The following is a 22,226-nucleotide window of genomic DNA, read 5'->3' as shown; positions in this document are numbered from 1 at the left end:
TGATATGTTATGGATTATTAGTTTTGTATGGCAGAAATAGTATTCAGAACTGGAACATATGGAGCTGAATACTAGCGAAAGATTTGTGGAAGACTGGTGTTGAGCGTGGATTACCAAATGATCTTGAGGCATCATATAATATTCTTGTATGCAATGCTTTCATCTCTCGCAACTATTCAAGCAAGGTATGTCCACCACCAATAACGGACAAGAAAGCCCAATAATGGATTTCCCAGACAACTTCAGTATTGTGCATATTTATCCCCATCAGATCTTGTTTCTCAATATATCTTGACTAAAGAGCAGAAAGGAAGGTAAAATTTGGCAAGGCAGTTTTTCTTCCACGTAACTAATGAAGCAGATCACCTGTATGAAGTGATATTTGATAAATTGCATTGTCCTGGGTGTATTTCTACTTTGAAATGTGACAAACATGAGGTCTATATTTAAAGTTGTTGAAATGGGATGTCATCAAAACTGATCTGCAAACTAATGTTTTCAAATCAGTGTATTACAGTATAAATGTGTTGCATACCTGCTTCTGGGCAGGGATGTCACGAGCAACAAGAAAAGTTTCTGTAGGTATGTCAGTGATAAAAGGAAGACTAAGGATAATATGGGCCCTCTCCAGAGGAAAATGGGAGACCTGGTTACCTGGGATATGGAGAAGGCTGAGGCACTCAATGAATTTTTTGCCTCAGTCTTCACTGGCAAATGCTCCAGCCACACCACCCAACCGCCCAAGCTGAAGGCAAAGGCAGGGACTGGAATAATGAAGAGCTGCCCACTACAGGGGAAGATCAGGTTCGAGAGCATCTAAGGAATCTGATCTACAGGACCTAAGGAGATATATCTGTGGGCCTTCAGGGAAAAGGCAGATGAAGTTGATAAACCACTATCCATCATATCTGAGAAGCTGTGGCAGTATGGTGAGGTTCCCGCTGACTGGAAAAGGAGGAACATAACCCCCACTTTTAAAAAGGCAAAAAAGGAAGTCCCAGGAAACTACAGGCCAGTTGGTCTCACCTCTGTGCCTGTCAAGATCATGGAGCAGATTCTTCTGGAAACTATGCTAGGGCACATGGAAAATAAGGAGGTGATCAGTGACAGCCAACATAGCTTCACTAAGGGCAAATCATGCCTGACAAATTTGGTGGACTTCTGTGATGGGGGTATAGCATCAGTGGGTAAGGGAAGAGCAACTGACATCATCTGCCTGGGTTTGTGCAAAGCATTTGACACTGTCCCACATGACATCTTTGTCTCTAAATTGGAGAGGAATGGATTTGATGGATAGGTCGCTCAGTTGGTAGGAACTGGCTGAATGGTCATACTGAAAAGAATTGCAGTCAACAACTCAGTGTCCAGGTGGAGACCGGTGATAAGTGGCATTCCTCAGAGGTCGGTATTGGGACTGGTGCTGTTGAACATCTTTGTTGGTGACATGGACAATGGGATTGAGTGCACCCTCCGTAAGTTTACTGATGACACCAAGCTGTATGGTGCAGTCAACACGCTGGAGGGAAGGGATGTCATCCAGAGGGACCTGGACAGGCTGGAAAAGTGGGCCTATGCAAACCTTGTGAAGTTCAACAAGGCCAAGTAAAAGGTCCTGCACCCGGGTCGGGGCAATCCTGAGCACAAATACAGGCAATAAGTGGATTGAGAGCAGCCCTGTGGAGAAGGACTTGGGGATGTTGGTAGATGAAAACCTGAATATGAGAGAGTGATGTGTGCTCACAGCCCGGAAAGACTGGGCTGCATCCAGACAAATGTAGCCAGAAGGTCAAGAGAGGTGATTCTGCCCCTCTACTCCATTTCTGTGAGATCCTACCTGCAGTACTGTGTTTAGCTCTCAGGCTCCCAACACAAGAAGGACATGGATCTGTTGGAGTGAGTCCAGAGGAGGGCCACAAAGACGGTCAGGGCGTGGAGCACCTCCAGTATGAGGAGATCATGAGAGAGTTGGTGTTGTTCAGCCTGGAGAAGAGAAGGCTTTGGGGAGACCTTAGAGTGGCCTTCCAGTACTTCAGGGGGGCTGTAGGGAGTATAGTGGTAGGACAAGAGATAATGGTTTCAAAATGAAAGATAAGAGATTTACACCGGATATTAGGAAGAAATTATTTTCTGTGAGGGTTGTGAGACACTGGAACAGGTTGCCCAGAGAGGCTGTGGACATCCCCTCCCTGGAAGTGTTCAAGGCCAGGGTGGATGGGGCTTTGAGCAATCTGGTCTAGTGAGAGGTGTCCCTGCCCATGGCAGGGGCGTTAGACCTAGATGATCTTTAAGGTCTCATCCAACTCAAACCATTCTATGATTCTCTGATTATGATTCTATGATTCTATGTTTCTATGATTCTATAAATTTACTGCCGTGAAAAAAAGAATGATCAGGATCCCCAGTGTGTGGCATTTGTCCATCTGTCACTTTTATACACAATACAAACCTCATGTTGAGATTCTGTTTAATGTACAGCAATTGTCTGCTGGACAGATTAGGAGCCAAATATGGTGGTAAACTAGAGGAAGGAGCACAACCATGCCACTTTCCCCCTTGAGAGTCCCACTGTGCTACACATCAGCTTCTGAGGTCATTCACTGCTGACCTCCTTAGTTGAGGATGTGGGGCTATCTCGAACTGGTAGCAAATCATAATGACATGGAATATGGCTGTTTTTTGGAAGATCATAAGGATCCTGGCTGAAACGTCCGCTGCTGCTGAACGCTCCCTGGACAACGCTCACCGTAGGTTCTGTGATAAAAGAGAGCACGTACATTCAACACTAGAAGCAGCAAGCAGAAGGTCAACACTGTATTTCACTTTAGGCTGAATTACAAAATATCCACTCCTTTCTGATTCCATATAATGTTTCCTTGTCATGATGAGTCCTGAAATGCAGGTGTAGGTACAAAGGCTGATGTTCAGCTCTTTCTGCTCAACCCTCAGTTTTACATACGGGCCTACAGCAGCGCCCTGCTATGAGGATATTTACTGACAGAAGCATCTGTTCTTTTTATGTACATAAACTGAAAAAAAACCCTATCCCAAATTTGGGGCTGTTAATGAAGAATTTACAAAAATTCTTAGAAACACATTGGGGATATTGGTGGCTTTCAGAGGAATCCTACTTGAGGACAGAAAAGGAAAATGATACCCTGTGACATCTTATATATACTTTATTCCAGCCCGGAGACCATTAGGATAACTACCATTCCACAAGACCCCAAAGTTTTCTCTAGCTGCAGTAACTACAATAATGCAATAAGCAGATATGGCCCGTATCACTGAAATACCATCTGTGGGTGAAGAAGCTGGTTTTTTCTGATCAAAAGGAGGGAACAGATCTTTTCTATCCCCCCCAGTACTTGACAGCCTGATCTAGAGCTGAACTACATTGCAATCAAATGCGAAGTTGATGCTACTGTTTAAAGAAAGGCTTTCAAGCCAGGGAAATTCAGATGTCCCTCTAGGTTACAGAACAGAGCTGAAGGTATTTCCAACTCTCTGCTTTGGAATTACATCACTCACCTCAAATAAATGAGATTGTTGTTACATCTTTTGAGCAGAAAATAGAACCTGAAAACCTCATCATTTTTTTCAGAGACTTTTCATGTGTTTTGATTAAACAGATTCAAAGAAAAAAGGCCTGTGTTCTTGGTTCTTAACCTTCAACATTTAGAAGTAGATTTTGTACTTACCAACTTCATAAACGTTCTTATTGGCTGAAGAAGAGCTGGCAATCTCAGCATATGGGGAGTCCCTGCGTGCGGGTGACTTCATTTCAACATATCCACATTCTGAACTTTTTGGTACAAGAGCTGGTGGGTCTTTTATAGTAGCATATGGGTTCTCAGAACTACTTAATGAGCAATTACTTAAATTGTATTCCGAGTTCTTCACTAGGTCTGCAAAAAGAAATTCATATTACTTTTTCAAGCATACTACGTACAATGGACATTGATAATAAACAGGGAATTCTTTAGTATTGACTTCTAAAAAGCCACTCAAATGAATTTTTAAATAGAAACCAGTCATAACACTTCAAAATTTTCATACAGCAACTATTGAAAACACCTCTACTGCTATGCTCTTTTGCAGGCTTGATTTTGCCATTAGGATATTCCTGTTGCAAAGTCTGAGCATCTTCAATTTTGGTTAAAATAATAGCTAGCGTTAAATACAGATAATCAGTGTGGAGTCATTTTTTAATAGGCACTTCAGAATACTTTTTGCCTTTGCAAGGAAATGGTGAACTAAGGACACTCTTAAAGTAAGTGATCTAAGACTGTTCCCAATAGCGATGTCGGCGGATGTTAAGGTGACTTCTAGGGATGGCCTGTTTGGTTCAGTGTTTGAGTACGCAGTCAGACTAAGAGTGATCAGTTTCTTCTAAGCTTCTGCAAAGTGTGCATAGCAGAGCTGACAAAGAAACACCAGGTGGCTTGTCATTTCAGGATTTACCTGAAAGACAGATAACTAGTTTAAGAGAAGTTGTATTTTCTTATGCTGAGAAGAGATTTTTGTGTCCATGTTACTTTATTCTCTGTTTTGTTTTCCATTTGATTAGGGATTCTTTTTTTTTTTGTTATGCTATATTATTTAAGCTTTAGAGCAGAGGTTTTTCTCAGCTTGTTCCTGACTCTGAATATCCAGCATGAGACTGACTTTGCTGAATCTATCAGTGTATAGGTTCTCCTAACTTTATGACTCCTTTAAGATGTTTTAAATTTGGCTTCCCTTAATCCTCCAAACCTACGAAATGTCAGGTATAATATATCACGCTTTCAGCCTAAATATCCTATATTATACACTAAGCAGATGCTTTTATCTACATATTTAACTCATGATTCACATGGACCTAGATATACTTTTTTCATTGTTTGGATACACAGGCATAGCTTAATCATATAACACAAATCGTGACACTCACCACTATCGTCCAGTATAAAGTTGTATGAGAAAAATGAATAATTCAAATGAGAAAAAAATCATCACTACCTTGAGCTTCCAAAGCTTTTCATTCCTGTGTATTCATATTCTGATATCCTTTCCAAAGGCCTTTTCCAAAGGCCATATCCAATGAATGTGATGAAGCACTGCAGACTGGCATGCAGTCCTACATTAACCATGCCAGTTGCAAGAGGAATTGCCTCTCTTTCAAAGCTCTGCATCAGAGGCAGCATGCTTCCTTACCTGGCTCACCAGGCTGAATTCAAGGGCCATCCCCTTTCTGCTGTCTGGAACAGAGCCATTTCCTGACTCAAGTGTTACAGAGGCATTTGATGTATGTGACACACAGGGGACTTAGGCTTGGTTTGTTGTTTTCTTGTGTGTTTTTTTTTTTAAAGAAAAAAAAATTCCCTTAAAAAAAAAAAACACCGAAAGAATCAAACTTCATATATTGATTCCGTGCCCAGGAATAATTTAGTCTAAAATTAGTTTATACTCTCTTCACAGAGAAACCACAGATAATTTAGAAGAGTAAAATGAGTGTCTACATCATTTCATCCAAATGCATCAGAAAATAATCTCACCTTTCAGAGACTTTCCCAAATATCCCCTATCGAGTCCAAAAGCACCTGAGAGAAATGATATAAAACCCAGTAATTTTAATATCAAGGAAAATGATTAGATAACAGCTTCTAATGCTTTAAAAATTGCTTTGGGACTAATTTCTACCTTAGCAAACTTACAAGCACCATGAAATTGCCCAGTAGAGGGTTACAGAAGCATTGTTACTATTTCTTTGCACACTTTCAAACAGTAGCTTCCTTAACAGGGAAGGTGGGCAAGGTCATAATGGACCATTAAAGTATCTAGTTTGACCTCATGTATGTCACAGGCCATTATGTTTCCCCCCAGTTACTTTTGAATGAGCCTCGTAACTGCTGTTTTATTGAAGTATATTTTTTTGCCTGGATAAACCATATCTACCAGAAAGACATCCCATCTTGACCTGAAAACCTCAGGGTATGCAAAGTTCACTCCAATTCTTGGTACTTTGCTTCTGAAGTTAATCACTCCCATTGTGTTGTCCAAGGTCACTCTGTTCCAGTCCCCTGACCTGCAGTAATGGACTAAACACCTAGTGCCTATGTCTACAACTTTGCAATTATCTGCTAGTAACACATTTCTCTCAATATAATTCACAATATAAATGTCAGCAATCAGCAACTGTCTTCAGAGATCTGGCACTTATATCTGGTTACTAAGCTATTCAAATAGCTTTGATTGATACTATGGACTGCTAATTTTCTAATCAGAATGTGTTGTGCTACAGTGCTAAAGGCCTTACAAAACCTAAAATAATTTTATCTATACAAACAAAATTAGTAGTTTCTAAGAACAAAATTGTGCTATCTGAGGAGACCTGAACCAATTAATTTTATTCCTACTCTATCTTTATTTATTAGATCTGATGTCAGCTGTTCTGGTGTTTTCAGCAAGACTAATACCTCAGTCACCAGCCTAGGGTTACCCAAGTAATCCCATTTCATCTACTATAAAACAGACATAATATCGGCATTCATCAAGTCCTCCCTGTAACTCAAGATCTGTATCAGTGGAATAAGCACAGCCAGTGTATCTTGAAAGTGGTAGTACAAATGTTATTAAAAAAATGTCAAGTTAAACACCGATCATTATGACTGATGCTTTTCCAAAAAAAAGAAAAGGAAAAAGAAAAAGAAAAAGAAAAAGAAAAAGAAAAAGAAAAAGAAAAAGAAAAAGAAAAAGAAAAAGAAAAAGAAAAAGAAGAAGAAGAAGAAAAAGAAGAAGAAAAAGAAAAAGAAAAAGAAGAAGAAGAAGAAAAAGAAGAAGAAAAAGAAGAAGAAGAAGAAAAAGAAGAAGAAAAAGAAAAAGAAGAAGAAAAAGAAGAAGAAAAAGAAAAAGAAAAAGAAAAAGAAAAAGAAAAAGAAAAAGAAAAAGAAAAAGAAAAAGAAAAAGAAAAAGAATGACAACAAAACAGTCTCAAAATAGACCTGAGCCTGAACTGTGGTTAGATCAAAATCGGGAATGATTAGGGAAAAAAATAATGATGCACACTGTTGATCTGATTCCCAGAATCTGATACCGATAAGGACCAGAAAGCAAGGTAATTAAATTATCTAAATTATAATGAAAATTAAAATCCCTTTTAAGGCTTTCACTGGTCAGAGGTATGGTTAGTGCAATCCAGCCTTTTTGCAATGCATGAGATTGGGGGAGGATGAAAAGACAGCAGAAGGTAGCATAAAACAGGATATAGCAACTCTCTTCACTTCTCGGGAATTTTTCTTCTTAGGGACAATGCTGTCTTTGATGGGAAGATGCTCAGATGGGAATATGCTCCTAGAATTTACATATGAAGCAGCTCAAATGACGAGAAACTACTTTTTAAAGCAGAGGTCTGGGAAGAAAAAGGATATATGGAACCTCTGATTTATTTAAGAATAAATAATTTTACCACAGCTGACCATTACTGAACAATACACACTGCTTTATGAAACTAATTAATAAGCAAATGTTTTTATAAGAATATGTATGAGGTATTTGGCAGATCATGTCTGCATTGGGCTGATTCACTGTTCCTCACAAGATGTCACTTTTTTCCTCTAAGGGTGTACTGCCTTAGGGAAGTCAAGCCCGTCCCTGAGCCTCACAGTCCAACAAGCCTGGCACTACCCTGAGTGGAGAACTGGGAGAACACCCCTGCTCTCCAAACCATCCCAAACACAATGAATAACATTCACATTCTCCTCCACGTTTTGTTTCTTTTTTTCTCCTTACCAAGCTCATTGAGGTAGCCACCATGTTTCCAGTCTGCAGGCAGTGTTCCTGTGTAGTCCAAGACGGTGCCTCGTTTACCAGGTTCTAAATTTTTAAGGTTCACAAACAGCTGATTGTTTTTTGCCTGTTTTGTGGAAAGAGAGGTAATAGAAACTGAAACTGATGGGAAATTGCTGAACTACCAGGTAGTAATCAGGGAAGGCAAAATTAAACTAAATATGAAACATCATGGAACAAAGTAAAACTAACCAAAGGCTAATTTACGCAGAAGTATCCAAATTTTTATGCTTTACCTTTGCCAGGGACAGTCTGTCCATGTTGTTGACATGAGGTGGGGTAGTGCATTGAGTTAGAGTATGATAACTAGGGTTAGAGAAATAGTGACTGTTAGCATTTCCACCATTACTGTGAGGGATGGTTTCTGAAAATAAAAAGAAAGGAAAATAAACAACTAAAAACAACATGATGTTTCTTTCTTAGAATATATTTTTAGCAGAGCTGCACTGATTTCAGAGTCTGATTTAGATTTTCTTGAAAAGAAAATATCTAAAAGCCTTGCATCCATTTAAAGACACTGAGGTACAGAGCAGTAACTGGCTAGTCATGTTGTTACTTTTAGCAAAATGCATTCACAATCCTTCGCTCTTGTTTGCTGCTTTAGTCATAGCATTGCCCTGGTTCTAGAGACTTTTGACACCAAGTTCACAGCAATGTTTTCTGGTGCTTCAAGAACATCACCATCTTTGCAACATCTTTCTTGACTCTGAGAACTGTTTCTGCTGTCTTCTTTACCTTAATAGTCATGTGCAAAAGACAGCATCGCCTGAAGTTTCATGTACCCATTGCATCCCAACTCATGTGAACTTCCATAGGCCAAAACCTTCCGTTTTGTTTAAAGAGTATTGCTCCTTTCCCTTTGTTTGATTCAAACTTGAGCCACTCTGCTACCTGCCGCTCTACAGAACCTTGCCACAGCTCGCGCAGAATACTTATATTTTACAGCCATAACAGGCGTTCAAGCTGTTGGTATTGAATTTTAAGTCTTGGTAGAAACCACATTTTGCCACGGTTTCCAATCCTGTTTAAAAATAGGCCCAGAGAAACAGGCTTGTCCATACTTTCATTTTTGGATGCAGAAAAACATTTGAGGGTGCAAAATGTTACACCATAAAGCAAGATATATGGTCACTTGTTCCTTACAGTTAACACATTTTACCAGGGTAAGCCACCATCATCAAAGCAGAGATTAAGAGACTGTGATGCAGAACAAATGAAACAGTGACAGATGCTGGGGCAGTATCCTTCTGAACTTGGGTGAACCGTGTCTGACAGGCTAAAGGTAAGCACACAGGTCTACCACTGCATCCCACTTGTCTTCTCTGCCAGCTCACCAGCACCACTGTCATCATGGTCTCAGGGGCTGCTTGCTGGTAAAAGCCAGGTGGGAGCAGTGTCTCTGCTTTCCTCTTCCTAAAGAGGGAAAAGCTCCCCTGTCTTTCTTTCCAGGAAGCCTTCCAAGGGAGAACTCTAGACACCCTTTTCAAAATCAAGTACTTTCCTGCTCGCAGCAGCCCTTGCTAATGCAAAAAGGTGAAATATTCACATTCAAAGCCCTATTGGGGCAGACCTGAATCCTTTCAGAGCCCAGCTAAAAAAAGCACAAAGCCAAGAGATAGAGGAAAAAAACCCCACCTGTTCTAAACGTCATTTACCTGAAATGGTGTAATCTGCATTGATGACCCTCATGGCAGGGGTATAGGTCACTGCAGGCATATTTGTTTCTTTTCCTTTCTGCTTCTGTCTGTAAATGATGAACAGCACTAGTAGGAAAAGCACAACCAGGACAAGAATGATGATGCCTGCTATGGCCCCTATCTGATAAGAATCAGCAGGGATGGCAGTACTGGTACGGCTTAAACTGTTCAAGTTTCCCACTATAATTACACCAGCTGAAAGACAAGAAGAAATGAAAGTATGTGGCATAAATTCAGAGGCTTACATGTCAGAAGAAGACAGTATTTCACTTCTATATCTTTCTTGTAAATTAACTGTTTTTAATAATGCCAGAATAGAACTAGGTCAGAAACCATTGTGAAGACAATCCTAGCCTTATGCACAGAAACATGTATTTTCATAGAGCTGAAAAAGTAAGAACGTTCTCTAGGCACAAGCACAGAGTAGGTTAAGCATGTGCTCTGTCAGCAGCTTTGGACAGCACGGCACTGTAACACATTTCATGCAGTCCTGAAAGCTTTGAGCACTTTACTCCAAGAAACTTATCACTGAGGCATCCAATATGTACAAAATCCACAGAATATATATAATCTAATAAACTATTTAAACACGCATGTCTTATCAGGTTAATTTAATGATACAGAGATGTCATTCAATAGGTTAATCCAAGTTCTATGTAAACTAATTACAATATTTTTATTGCATCTAGACTTTACCTTGATCACACCTGGCTCCTTTCCAGCCTGGGCTGCAGTAACACGTTCCTGTGATGTGGTCACAGGTTGAGTTGTTCAGACAGTCACATATCTGCCGGCATCCATACCCATATGTACCTTGAGGGCATTCTGCACCAAATAAATGCAAATAAAAATCAGAACGTGCCAGTACTTCTTAAATTTTTGGTATTACAGATCTGCAGCACCGTAAAAGTGCTACAATTTGTTTCTGACTCCAGCCGTTTTGTACGCGGCCAGCAGATGGCAATGTGTTACCAGCGGTGGACCTCTGCGGAAAAAATTTCTTTAAAGGACCTCTCTGTATCCGAGTGTGTGTGTGTATGTGCAGGAAAGGAGAAAGGAAAGGAGAGGGAAATAGTATTCAGAAGTGATTTTCCTTTATCTGTAATGCTGCTGCCACTAAGGCAGTAAAATTACGGAGGGAAAACTAAAAAAAAGTTAAAAGGGTAGAAGACAGTGAAGAAATGGACAAAATGTGAACAAAGTGCCAGTTCTATAACAGAACCTCAAGTCTCCCAGGTTTCTCAGCTGCCAGTGCTTGAAAAATCATGTAATTACACGAATGGAGCCAGACATCTGGCTGGTATCACATCATTTGACAGATTTGCTGGTGGTAAAAAAGCAAGAGATAAAGGCCATAAGAATGAGTCTAATACACTCCATGCACTTGAATAAAAATAAAACCAGTCCTAGGCTTCTTCTAGCATACTTTTGATACTGTGATGTTTCTAGACATTGAGAAGCTACCTAAGGGAGAAAAATCCTAAATTACGAGGAATAAGCTAACTGGAAGAATTTTAAATTATTTTTTCTCTCATAGAATGATTTGAATACAATAATTAATTATTAATCAAACTGTCTCCTACATCATGCAAATAGCATGGTAGAGAATTATCCTACACTAACAAAAATTATTTCTTTCATACTTCCACTTCTGTTACTGTGTGGCTTGTTATGTTATTGTAGTTATGATGGAATTTTCTAACTATATTAATTTGGTTTTCTTTCTGTCTTTTTAAAATAGTCTTTTATGAATTCCTTATTTAGAATAATTTATAAGATAATGTAACACAACAGGTGCCAAAGAAATGTTCTTGCAGTCTTGTGAAATCCGGAATCAAGTAGGGTTTCAGGCTTCTCTTGGTTATCATCATCATGTAAAACAAGATTATAACTACCGAAGTCAATGGCTGGGCAAAACCCACCATGCCATAATGTATTTTGGCATTTTGAAATCTGAACTGGAATAAAAAGTAAATTTTTAAAACTGACATTCAAGTCAGAAATACCAAAACAGTTAGTTTCATTTTATTAAATTATTATTACCAAATTATAGGATAAAAAATAAAATACATAAAACAACACAATAGTTAGATTTGCCAAAGTATTCAACATAATTTTTTGCTATCATGACAAGAGAGGATGCTAGGAAGATTATATTTTCCTAAACAGTATTGCTCTTTTGAAGTGAAATACAGAAATAATCAGAGTAGAATAAGAACAGTTAAATAGCTAATAATTAAAGGTAACCAGGTATTATTTTATTGAAACAAATATATACCTGTAAACTGTCTCGATTTTGTTGCAACCACAGTTTTCTTAGGGAAAAGAAAAAATCTACTTCCAAATTTTTAGTGTCTCTACTACAGATGTTGATCAGCCTTATAAACATATCTCCTGTTGTAGCTGGGGCTACAATGACCCATCACTGAAAGAATAAAGTATGTCTACAGGGACAGAAACCTCTCCTCCCTTCTGTTACAGTGCTGCCAGGTATGACATCCAGTACCTTGGCCACTGCACAGCCCTTCACATCCAGGAGAGCTAGATCAGTCCTGGTCAGAGGTGATATGTAGCGTCCTCCACACACCGAAACCAAAGCCTTGTGCATGACACCGGTGCCAAAGGTGGGTTTAAACCTTCACAATAGCAGACTGAACGGATTGCTTTGCGCTGCAGTTTAATGCGTGAAGTGTGGCTGTACCCCTCTGTAATGCTAGCAAAATCTGGACTCACAGTTCAGTGCTTAAGAGCCTGATTATGCTTTTGATGTTGCACATTATGCTGCCATAGATGTCAGTGGTGTTATTCTTGATTTTTTTGGGTAAAAATCACACGCATATGAAAGCAAAATGTAATCTATTACGCTTTTATAATCCTATTGTATTATAAAGCCACATTGCTAATATTAATTTAATCCACTAGGATTGGTGTGGTACTTCTATCTTTGTTTTTCTACCTGTTAGTTTTCATTGTGGTTTATGCTAATGACAACTACTTGGATTCATCTGTTCCTTTTACATGACAGGATTGTTGGGAGTTTTTAACATTACGTCCAAAGCACCTAGAATGTAGTACAAATGCCTCTTACACCTAGCTAGATATTTAAAGAAACAGCCATCACAACCGCATCAAGTGTCAATACCTAACTCTGCAGGCCTTTCTCTGCTTGAAGAAGTCTAGATCTGACTCCCGAAGCGCCAGCCCAGCAAAATTCACACTGAAGCCACGAGGTCGTATCGCAACACTGGCTGAGGGTTTTGTATTTGTGATTCCCGCCACTACTCACTCTGCTCGCAGTGTTTCCCCATGAACCCCGTGCGGCAGGTGCACTGCCCGCTGATGTGGTCGCAGTCGGCTCCGTTCTGACACTGGCATATCAATGCACAGTCCTTCCCGTAAAACCCCAAGGGACACCCTGAAATATAAGGAAGAGGAGGGGAACAGGAGTGAAGCAAATGCACTAAGAATAAAATGCAAATATTCTGTTTACATGTGTTGGAAAGTGAATTCGGTAGCCCTGCCACTCAATGTGGTACTCTATAAATGCAGCCGATCAAGACCTGCCCTATTTTAACATTAGGCAAAAACTACATAAAAATTAAGTCAGGAAATGGCACAGACAGCAGATGTTCAGAAAAAGGCAGCAAGAAAGGGTCCTCAAAGAAATGGGCGTAAAAAGATATGTGAAGGAGGAGGAAGAGGGTGGTTTGTGAATCAGAGCAGGGAGTCTGTACAGTGATGGATGAACCTTTGGACATACTTCTGCACAGTTGATGTCGAAGCAGAAAAAAAGAAAAACATACTGTATCTCAGCTCCACACAGATACCACTCCTGTATGAAGAAGACCTATCACCACAAAGAGATCATTATTCACCAGCAGGAAGTAAAATAACCATGATAGCTCTGACAGCTGAACCAGTATAGTGAATGTCTTCCAGAGCTGCATCCATATGGCCCTGTAATATATCTGCCACTATGTAATATTTCCTGCCACTATGACATTATTCAGTTGAGAAAGAAGAGTTTTGATTTTATGAGAAATATGTATCTAAACATCGATTGCAAAACACAGTTAGAAATCTTATTTGTCTTGAGTTCAAAGATAATAGTTGTGCCCAGATTACACTCCGTGGGGGGTGCCTGGATAGAAGATAAACCAAACAGAAGCTGTAATATGACACAGATAAGAAGCCAACTTTATCAGGATTTATCTCTAACAAATGTTTATTTCTCAAACTTCATACGAACTCTCATCCAGCACAAAACGAGTTACACCCAGTCTCTGCAAGGCTTGTATTTTTATTTTAACAAAAGGTTCTTGGAAAAAAATAAACAGTATTAACATATTATTTTAATGAAGAAAATTCCAAAGCAAACTATAACATTACAGTCTAGTGAAGTGAAGTTTCTAAGTTGCAAATAAAATAGCTTCAACATAAGTATTTGAATTGCAGGTGCTGAGTTAGAGCTGTTGTTAGGCAGTTGCTCCTGGGAAGTAGCAATTACAGATACAAGACGTATTGTTTGATTGCTTTGCAGTGACAACAGGGACTGTGCCGCAGCAGACACAGCCACAGCTAAGGTAGAAACTATTCTCATGGCTTCAGTCAGCCCTGTGTTATCTCAGAGTCTTGGTTGTTGAGTCCCTGCCGCTAAGTACTTCTTGGGGAGGTTTCAGAGAAGGAAGGAATTAGACGGTACCGTCATCCCACCCTGTGGGACCATCCATGCTATGGACTGCAGCCACAACCACGCATCTGCAGCGGTAGCATCTGAACGTCATAGTCATTCATTCTGCATATGCACTGGACAGACTCTTTCACAGGGATGACCAGCTGCAGCCAAAAGTTGTCCTCCTCTGAAGGAAGGCTAAAAAGGAGCCTGAATGCAGCGGCCAGCACTCTGCCAGTGCTTATCCAAGGGGCTCCCCTGCAACCACAGAGGAAATGTGTTCAATCTTCTGGATCAAAAAAGGTTCAACAGCGTGGAAAGAAATCAACGAACAGAGCGTGAAAATACTGAAGGAATATTTCGTCACTAATTCATAGACTAAGAAAACATAGACTAAGATAACAGAAGTCACTTACTTTGTGTACAGTAAAGGCCAGTCCATCCCGGGGTACATTTACACTCCCCATCGTAGGCACTGCAGTAAGCTCCATTGTGGCAGTTGCACGTATGGATGCAATTTGGTCCCCAGTGGGAAGGTGGGCAAGCTAAAACAACGCAGAACGATTACTTAAACTCAAATGACAAAGATTCTTGATGCCCATGAATGGAGCTGTTTACATTCAAATACGAGCATTGCCTCATTTGGAGTTTGTCATTTTTCTTTTAAATGCAGTTTTTGGCCTGCTCCATTCTAAGGAAATAGCCACGGAAACATTTATTTATTTATTTATTTAACCTAAGCAATCATTTTACTCTCCACAAAACGTGCTGAAAAAAAACGAAATGTGTAGAAGAAACCAGTGATACATACTCGATACTCAATAGTTAGGACAGTCATACCAACTTTCTCTGGAGAAAGACATGTAAGATTCCCATCTATTTTTCAACGTGTACACAGTTCAGTTGAGCACAGTCAAGGGGATAAGTATTTTAAGCCTCAAAAGTGAAGGAGAACAGAGAAGGCTGAAACACAATTAATAGCCTCAATACTAAGCTTGTTTCTTTTATTTCCACTGGTTGATTCTACACAATTTCCTAAACATGGTGCATGTAATTAGGGCTGTACCTCAATGAAGTTAACTCAGTTGCTTCCATGGGTCCATTAATCAAAATAATAATTCTAAAAAAACAAGTAATTATCTATAAAGGCGAGATTTTCACTCATACATTATGTCAACACATTAGGAGATCAGATTTTACTAACTGCTTTGAAAATGTCATGGTGAATGAATTTGATACTATGTGCTGCCATCAGGATAGTAAAGTGATTCCAAAATGCTAATTACTGTTCACAGACAGCAAACGATAATTTTCTCCATGTAAGAATATAACTAAGTGCAGAGGGTTCTGTAAGAATAACCTGTGTCGGTTCATAAGGGTTCACATCTTGAGGGATTTTTTTTGCTTCTTTAGTAAAGAGATGCATAATTTAAGAACAGTTTTGTGGAAGCACATGAGTATTTCATAGGAAAGCAGAAACAGATCAGACATGGAATGCTTGCATAATGACTCATCTCTGTGTGGGCTGTATTTTTGCAAAGCATTATTTTTGCCCAAATTTCACTTCATTAAGAAATACATTGTACTGAATAAGAAAGTACTGATTTTGTTTTGTTGTTTCCACTTCAGTTGTGCTTTATATTGATTTTTATTATTTTTTTGTGTTTGAAATTAGTGGGAAACTAAAAAGGAATGCAAATCACACACAGATGAAAGGTTAGATGTTTGAAAAAGGTCACTAGTTCCAAAAGAAATTAATGGAATAATTTTTTTCCATGTGAACGAAAGGCCTTTATACAAAGCAAATACACTTCCTCTGTTACGGTCCATGAGCACAGCCTCAGTAGACATTTCCATTCATATTGCTGGCACCATTTTCTTGTTATTGATTCAGTAAGTCCCTCCTCCTCCTAAATACCCCTTTTCTGCTACTCTCCCAACTACCTACTTTCTTTACCATAAAAACAGGGACCTTTGTTGCTACTGGCTTCCACAGAAATAGGCCCAAGATTTATTTTGCTATCGTATCATTGTGCATGCTAACTGCTTCGCAGAAATTTGCCAGTAAATATTTTTTCCAAACTGACCAGATGTTACATAGCTCTGGTACAGAGCCATTTAACCTGGGCCAGTCAAACCGTAAGAAACTAATGAGGCATATTATTAGGAAATGCACCTCCCTGGAAACCCCAGCAAAATGCCTTCTGAATTTTGACATATCAGGGCTGGTACAGCTTCTTTTTATTCATAGAAACAGATTGACTGAAATTTTGGCGTGCATATGTTTCAGACTTTTGGTATCTTATGGAATTGTATATGCTTCTTGTGAGAGTTTTGTTTCAGATATTTCTTTCCTGTCTTTAGTAACTTTCATAGATCCAGGAAGGCATCTGGAGAATGCCTAATTATTTAATAAAATGACTCTATGAAACATAATAAAATTAGGGCCTGGATCTTCTCCTTTTTGTGTCAGTAACAAAGTCTTCACTGGGTTTAGCATACCAAAAATGTGTAACTGTGAAAAAATTAAAAAAGGAAAAAAGAGAAAAAATCCATCAAAAGGAAATTTGAAAAAGTCATAGTGAAAAATGTCTTCTGAAAATGTTCAAACGTTTTACAAGCATAAGGATGGTCTTGCAGCCAGAGCACTAACTTGCATACGAGAAAAGTCTTGGCTTTGTTCTGAGCCTTGTCAGTAACTCTTTATGCAACTGCAGTAGGAAAAAACACCCTATATTCCAGTGCCTCTGCTCCTTATTCATAAAATAATATGTCTGTTATTCATAAGACTGTTCTGAGGATACACGTCCTGGGATGTTCACCACACTACTGTGATAAGACTAAATAATTACACACAAGCAAAGAACAGATCAAGAACCCTCTCTGCAATGCAAAGGCTTTTTCAAACTGGAAGTCCAACGTCCTATGCAAAGGAACCTCAACAATGATAATTTCACAACATCTTCCAGGCTGGATCCTTCAAAGCCTCTCTGGATGGTTGTTGTGCTTGACCACTCTCACAGAGAGGATTTTTTATTGTATTGAGCAAAAGCCACCCTTGCTGGAACCTGTGAGCATCACCTCTTGTCTTTTCACAGTGTACTTCTGAAACAAGTCTGACCCAGCTTCTCTACAACTTCTCTATAACTTCTCTACAACTTCTCCACAACTCTGGGCAATGGAAGACTGAAAATTGATCCCTCCTTTCATATGCTCCACCCCATTTATTAGAAGAATCATAGTTCGAATGTGTTTCTGACAGTGCTGATGAAATGCAGAAGAAAACAGGATCCCCTGACAACATACCAGGAAGACCTCATTCTTGACTTGATAGTGTTTCTTCACGAAAAAAAGGCAGAGAATTTAAATAGCTGAGACCTGATTAGTTGTTTTAAAAATAAATGGTAATAAGCTGATACTTACGCTGAGAGCAGTCACTGCCAATCCAGCCAGGGTAACACTGACAGGATCTATCAATAGGATTACATGTTCCATTATTGGTGCACGTGCATATTCCAATGCAGTTCTTGCCAAATCTGCCACTGGGACATACTGAGAACAAGTTGTGTCAGAATTAGAACTCCTTAGTAATCAGAACAAGACTGAATTTTCTTTTTTTAAAGAGAAAGAAACTGATGTTTGGATCAAGAAATGTATTGCTTAGTATAACGTTAAAGTAAAGCAGTGCAAATTCTTGTAAGCCCATCGTACATACTCGCTATAGAAGTAATTCAACTAAGAATACAGTGGGTTTCATACTTAAGGATCAAATGTTCAAACAGCTTAAACCTGCTTAAGATTCCCATTTTATAAACGGCATATACTATAAAATAAACTATTTTTTGTTTTATAGTTTTCAAGGGATGAAGTGAAAATTATTACATTGCTTGGTCTCTGCACCCCAGAGAGTCTTTATTACAACATTTACCTTCGTTGCAGAGGGCTCCTGTAAATCCAGGTAAGCAGTCACACAAGCCAGTAATATGGTGGCAGGGACCACTGCTGTGCACACATTGGGGGCATGTCTGGCTGCAGCGGTGTCCATAAAACCCAGGGGAACAAACTAGAAACAGAAAGAACAAACTGTCATTGTCTCCTGCACTTTCTAGACAGCCATGAACTTCAGTGCACTTGTTCCTAGTTTTGAATTAGCTCTACCTTCTAAATACACAAGAGTTGTGATGGTAGTTGTTGTTATTTTTCATACAGTTCAATGCTTTACACTCAATGAAAACAGATTTTTTCTTCTTCCTCACGGATTTACTATATCCTAGTTAGTAATGGCTTAGCTGACATTCTATTACTTGTCAGGCCACACTGCACTTGAGTCAGGTTTTAAACACATACATGCTTTATATATTGCATATATTTGGCTATACATTATATGGCCTCTAAAACATGCACATCTTTTAAAAGATATTTGAAGATGAGTAAGTTAAAAAATAGAGTGGACAGTTTTATCTGTAGATGAGTAGAGTCATGTTAGACTTTAAATTGTTATGTGTTTCCTAACTTGGAATACAAATAGCTGTCACTTCACTGAGAAAAATGTGCAAATGTTTTCCAGTACCTTTCACTCAGGTACTCACTGTATTCATTACATGGCACAGACAGCTATGCATCCTCTAACTTCCAGAGAACCTGACACCAGGAAAACAGAGTCATCCATTTAATTCCTATGCTAAAGACACTAGTTTCTTTTTTTTTAAAAAAAAAAAAAAGAAAAAAGAAAGGCGGAAAGGGGGGAAGGCTGTCACAGAAAATCTCCTTCTTTGTTGCTTTAATCCCTTTTGGCATTTATTTCCTGATAAATCAGGATATTATGTAGTGCATCAAGAGAAATACCTGTTGCACAGCAGCAATTAGCACTGACAAAAACTAACTTGGAATATTTTTAATATTTTAGTTTAATTCAAGATTTAGTCTTTTGATTATACACTTGATACAAATTATGTGTCCATATCTCTCTGGAGACATTAACTTTTCCAAGTGAAACAGTGCCAAAACGTCTTCCTGTTTACTGAAAAGGCACTTTCTGACTGGGATCCAAATTATTTGTATGATCTTTGTCTTCCTGGCCTCTAGACCGTGCATCAGTGAGGGGCTGTGAAAGCCACTGGACTGGAAGCCTCTTGTCCAGGTTATTGGGCACAGTTTCAAAACACGGGGAACGTTTTCACATGTATTGTCACACTTAGTCTGCTTTTGGATTAAAGCATTAACTGCAAGGTCTTTAGAGATGAGACAGTGAGAATAAGTACTGCATTTAGCTAGAAATGCTCAAGCAATATAAATGCTACACTAATGTGGGACTTGGTAGTGTCATAGGCAATCATATTTTTCAGCTTGAAGTCTTGCCATTCCTACACTGTTAGGACTTCATCTGCCTTTGGTTCTTCTTCTACCTTCCAGTAATCATTAAATGTCATCTCCCACCTTCTAAACCTATTCTGGAGGACCTAGTAGCACCTCGGATTGGCCTTACACCACATGCTTCTTGACCTAGTTTCTGGGAGTCCTCCTCCGAAAAGGCTACCCTCCAAGTGCGGAGAACTCACATTTCTCTTCTCTGAACATCTTTCCCTCACAGTTTCAACAATTCAAACTGAAGACAGTTAGACTGCTGTCAAACTGTGACAAACAGTCTTGGGAGGGTAGATGTTTTATGTATCATCTCACTTTTGCCTCTCTCTTTCAGGCATGGCTTGCCTCAGTTCACCTCTCTCTCCTCTTTTAACATTTAAAATACACAGACAAATTTTTCAAATGCAGCTATGGAGTACCTATGATGTACTCTGCTTCCTATGAAGTCTGATTCCACTGGCTATTATTTACTTCTTCAAAGTAAGTGTTAAAAAAACCACAATAATGAAGCCAATGCTTCCTACCAGAGTCAACTGGAAGCTGAGGTTTCCAGCTTCTGAAAATCATGCATGTTTTAATTACCTACTAAAATAATGATTACAAAATTAATATTCATCAATTACATTTGGAAACTTTTGTCTTTAGAGTGGAATCCTCTACTAAATCCGTTTTTTAGAAGGTTATGGGCATAATTACATCATGGCACAGACAGTGAATAAAAGTACAGTTGAACCATAACAGAAAGAGCACTACCAGTTGGAAATATTTGTTAATTTCAGGTAACACTCACGTTCACACATTTTGACAAATTGTCCAATCAGAGAGTGTTTCATAGTGCTTCACATTACAATTAATAAAGCATTATGGTATTATATGTATTCCAAGTAAGGGTGGGAGAAACAAAGTTTTTTAAACATATATTTTGTCCTTACTTCTCTGACAAGTGGTGCCTCTGTATCCTGGCGCACACTCACAGATGCCGTCATCTGGAGAGCAGGATGCTCCATTTTTGCAGTAACAAGACAACGAGCAATTTGGACCCCACTGTCCCTCAGCACACACACTGTCACAGTGAATGCCTGTGGCCATAAATAAACAAAATTGTCAGCCTTTGCAAAGAACTGTTATGCATAGTTTGTTCAAACCTTTGGTCCTCAGAGGAGTCATCTGCAAAGCACAACTCCCAAAACCTGTTTATGAAAACATCTCTAGTGTCAGGAAAACAGAAAAAGAACAAGGCAAACTTGCATCTCTGCTCCTGCCTTGCCCTAGAACAGTGAATTTCTCATACTTCAGTTTTGACATGACGTACATTAGGGCTGATTTTGCAACAGGAACCGGCTCTGCAGATTTGCACAAAACGTAAGAGCTCCACAGGGTGCTACCTCCAGGGTTCCTGCTCACCAGTACTTTAAAGAGTTCCATAATTTTCCAAGATCTTTATACACAGAACAGTTTAAAACAGGTCTTTTGTTCCTTTCACTTTCATCCCTGGTATCAATAAAGGGAATTGAAAGTAGAAAGTAATTAAAATGCAGCAAAATAATGGCTTTTGCTTCCTCCATAAAGGCTGTTTCAAAACAGCAAAAGCTTATTTTCAAATTTTATGTTAGTGAAATGAATGACAAAAGGTATTGCAGAAACTTTTCCTTCTGAATGTAAAAATTCTTAAGGTCTGACATAATTTTGTATAATAATGGGGTGCAGGACACAGAATGATTTCTAATTAGTGGTGAGCTGATTACTGCTCAGGCTCATACCAAATGGAAAAATGTAGCGCACATAAAGGGTTTCCAAACACACCATGTGAGCATTCCAAAATGCTTAGCTGCAACAGTGTTAAGGATGCTGGTCAGTCAGTGCTTTGTCTAACCACTTTTGGCATAAAATTGATTATAAAATGGCCAAAACCTGAACCCCTCTCCAAAAATCATAATACATACCACTATATAATCATCCAATCATAGGATGGCATTTTTCTTTGCAATACAACAACATTAAATATAACTTTACTGTTTGTTTTTTTGCACTATCTGCTTTCAAAAAGCACGCTGCATGCTAAATGCCAGCAGGCACCACTGTGGAACTCAGACCATATTGTGTCTACAGTACTTTGCATTAACAATTAAGTACTATTGTAGCGCCTTTACTGAATGAAGCCCTTCGCTAAGGGAAAAGTGGACTGAATCCAACCACAAGCATGTCTTGCTTTGTAAGTATTTCCAGCAAAATATGCCACAGGATCACTGGCTGCCAGCATCCTAAAAAAGCAAAACAGTTCCACATGTGACAAGAAAAAAAAAATCTTTTCACTCTGAAGATCAAAATCTTCTGTTTGTAACAATACCGAAAAATAATTTCACCATTTACTGACAGAGCAGGCTTAAAGGTGATTCCTCAACCCCCACAGAATATGACTTGCAAAGCTGCCTATATCCAAAGCCTAACGCTCTAATTAGAGGAAAGGTGAAACTCCAGACTCTCAAATTGTTTCTCTGCAAGACAATCAACGAATTGAATAATCAAATATGTGACTCAACAGATTGCACCAACTAATGCCAGCAAGAGCGAAAACACTTGCCTTTTAGAATCCATATGCTAACCAGCAGTAATCAGCATACGGCCCATCTAACAAGCCCTAATGGTACAGTGATCATTGGTTAATACTG

At 39.0% G+C, this 22,226-nt stretch overlaps 1 protein-coding gene across 1 annotated transcript in view; it reads right to left on the bottom strand.

Annotated features, from left to right (window-relative positions):
- Positions 1 to 2,590: 2,590 nt before the first annotated feature.
- The window catches only part of MEGF10 (multiple EGF-like-domains 10), a 64,919-nt gene continuing 45,283 nt past the window's right edge, over positions 2,591 to 22,226 (bottom strand). The window contains exons 11-22 of the mRNA XM_009875817.1: positions 20,490 to 20,636; positions 18,122 to 18,256; positions 17,617 to 17,745; positions 14,610 to 14,738; positions 12,808 to 12,936; positions 10,218 to 10,346; positions 9,480 to 9,716; positions 8,061 to 8,188; positions 7,768 to 7,891; positions 5,535 to 5,579; positions 3,699 to 3,905; positions 2,591 to 2,751 (exon numbers count right to left, since the gene is read on the bottom strand). Coding sequence (XP_009874119.1) covers positions 2,591 to 2,751; positions 3,699 to 3,905; positions 5,535 to 5,579; positions 7,768 to 7,891; positions 8,061 to 8,188; positions 9,480 to 9,716; positions 10,218 to 10,346; positions 12,808 to 12,936; positions 14,610 to 14,738; positions 17,617 to 17,745; positions 18,122 to 18,256; positions 20,490 to 20,636 — 1,700 coding nt within the window. The remainder of the gene's footprint in view (positions 2,752 to 3,698; positions 3,906 to 5,534; positions 5,580 to 7,767; positions 7,892 to 8,060; positions 8,189 to 9,479; positions 9,717 to 10,217; positions 10,347 to 12,807; positions 12,937 to 14,609; positions 14,739 to 17,616; positions 17,746 to 18,121; positions 18,257 to 20,489; positions 20,637 to 22,226) is intronic.

The sequence above is a fragment of the Apaloderma vittatum genome, unplaced genomic scaffold, assembly GCF_000703405.1.
Source record: "Apaloderma vittatum isolate BGI_N311 unplaced genomic scaffold, ASM70340v1 scaffold689, whole genome shotgun sequence".
Classification (NCBI taxonomy): domain Eukaryota; kingdom Metazoa; phylum Chordata; class Aves; order Trogoniformes; family Trogonidae; genus Apaloderma; species Apaloderma vittatum.
This window is presented reverse-complemented; position numbering and strand designations above follow the sequence as displayed.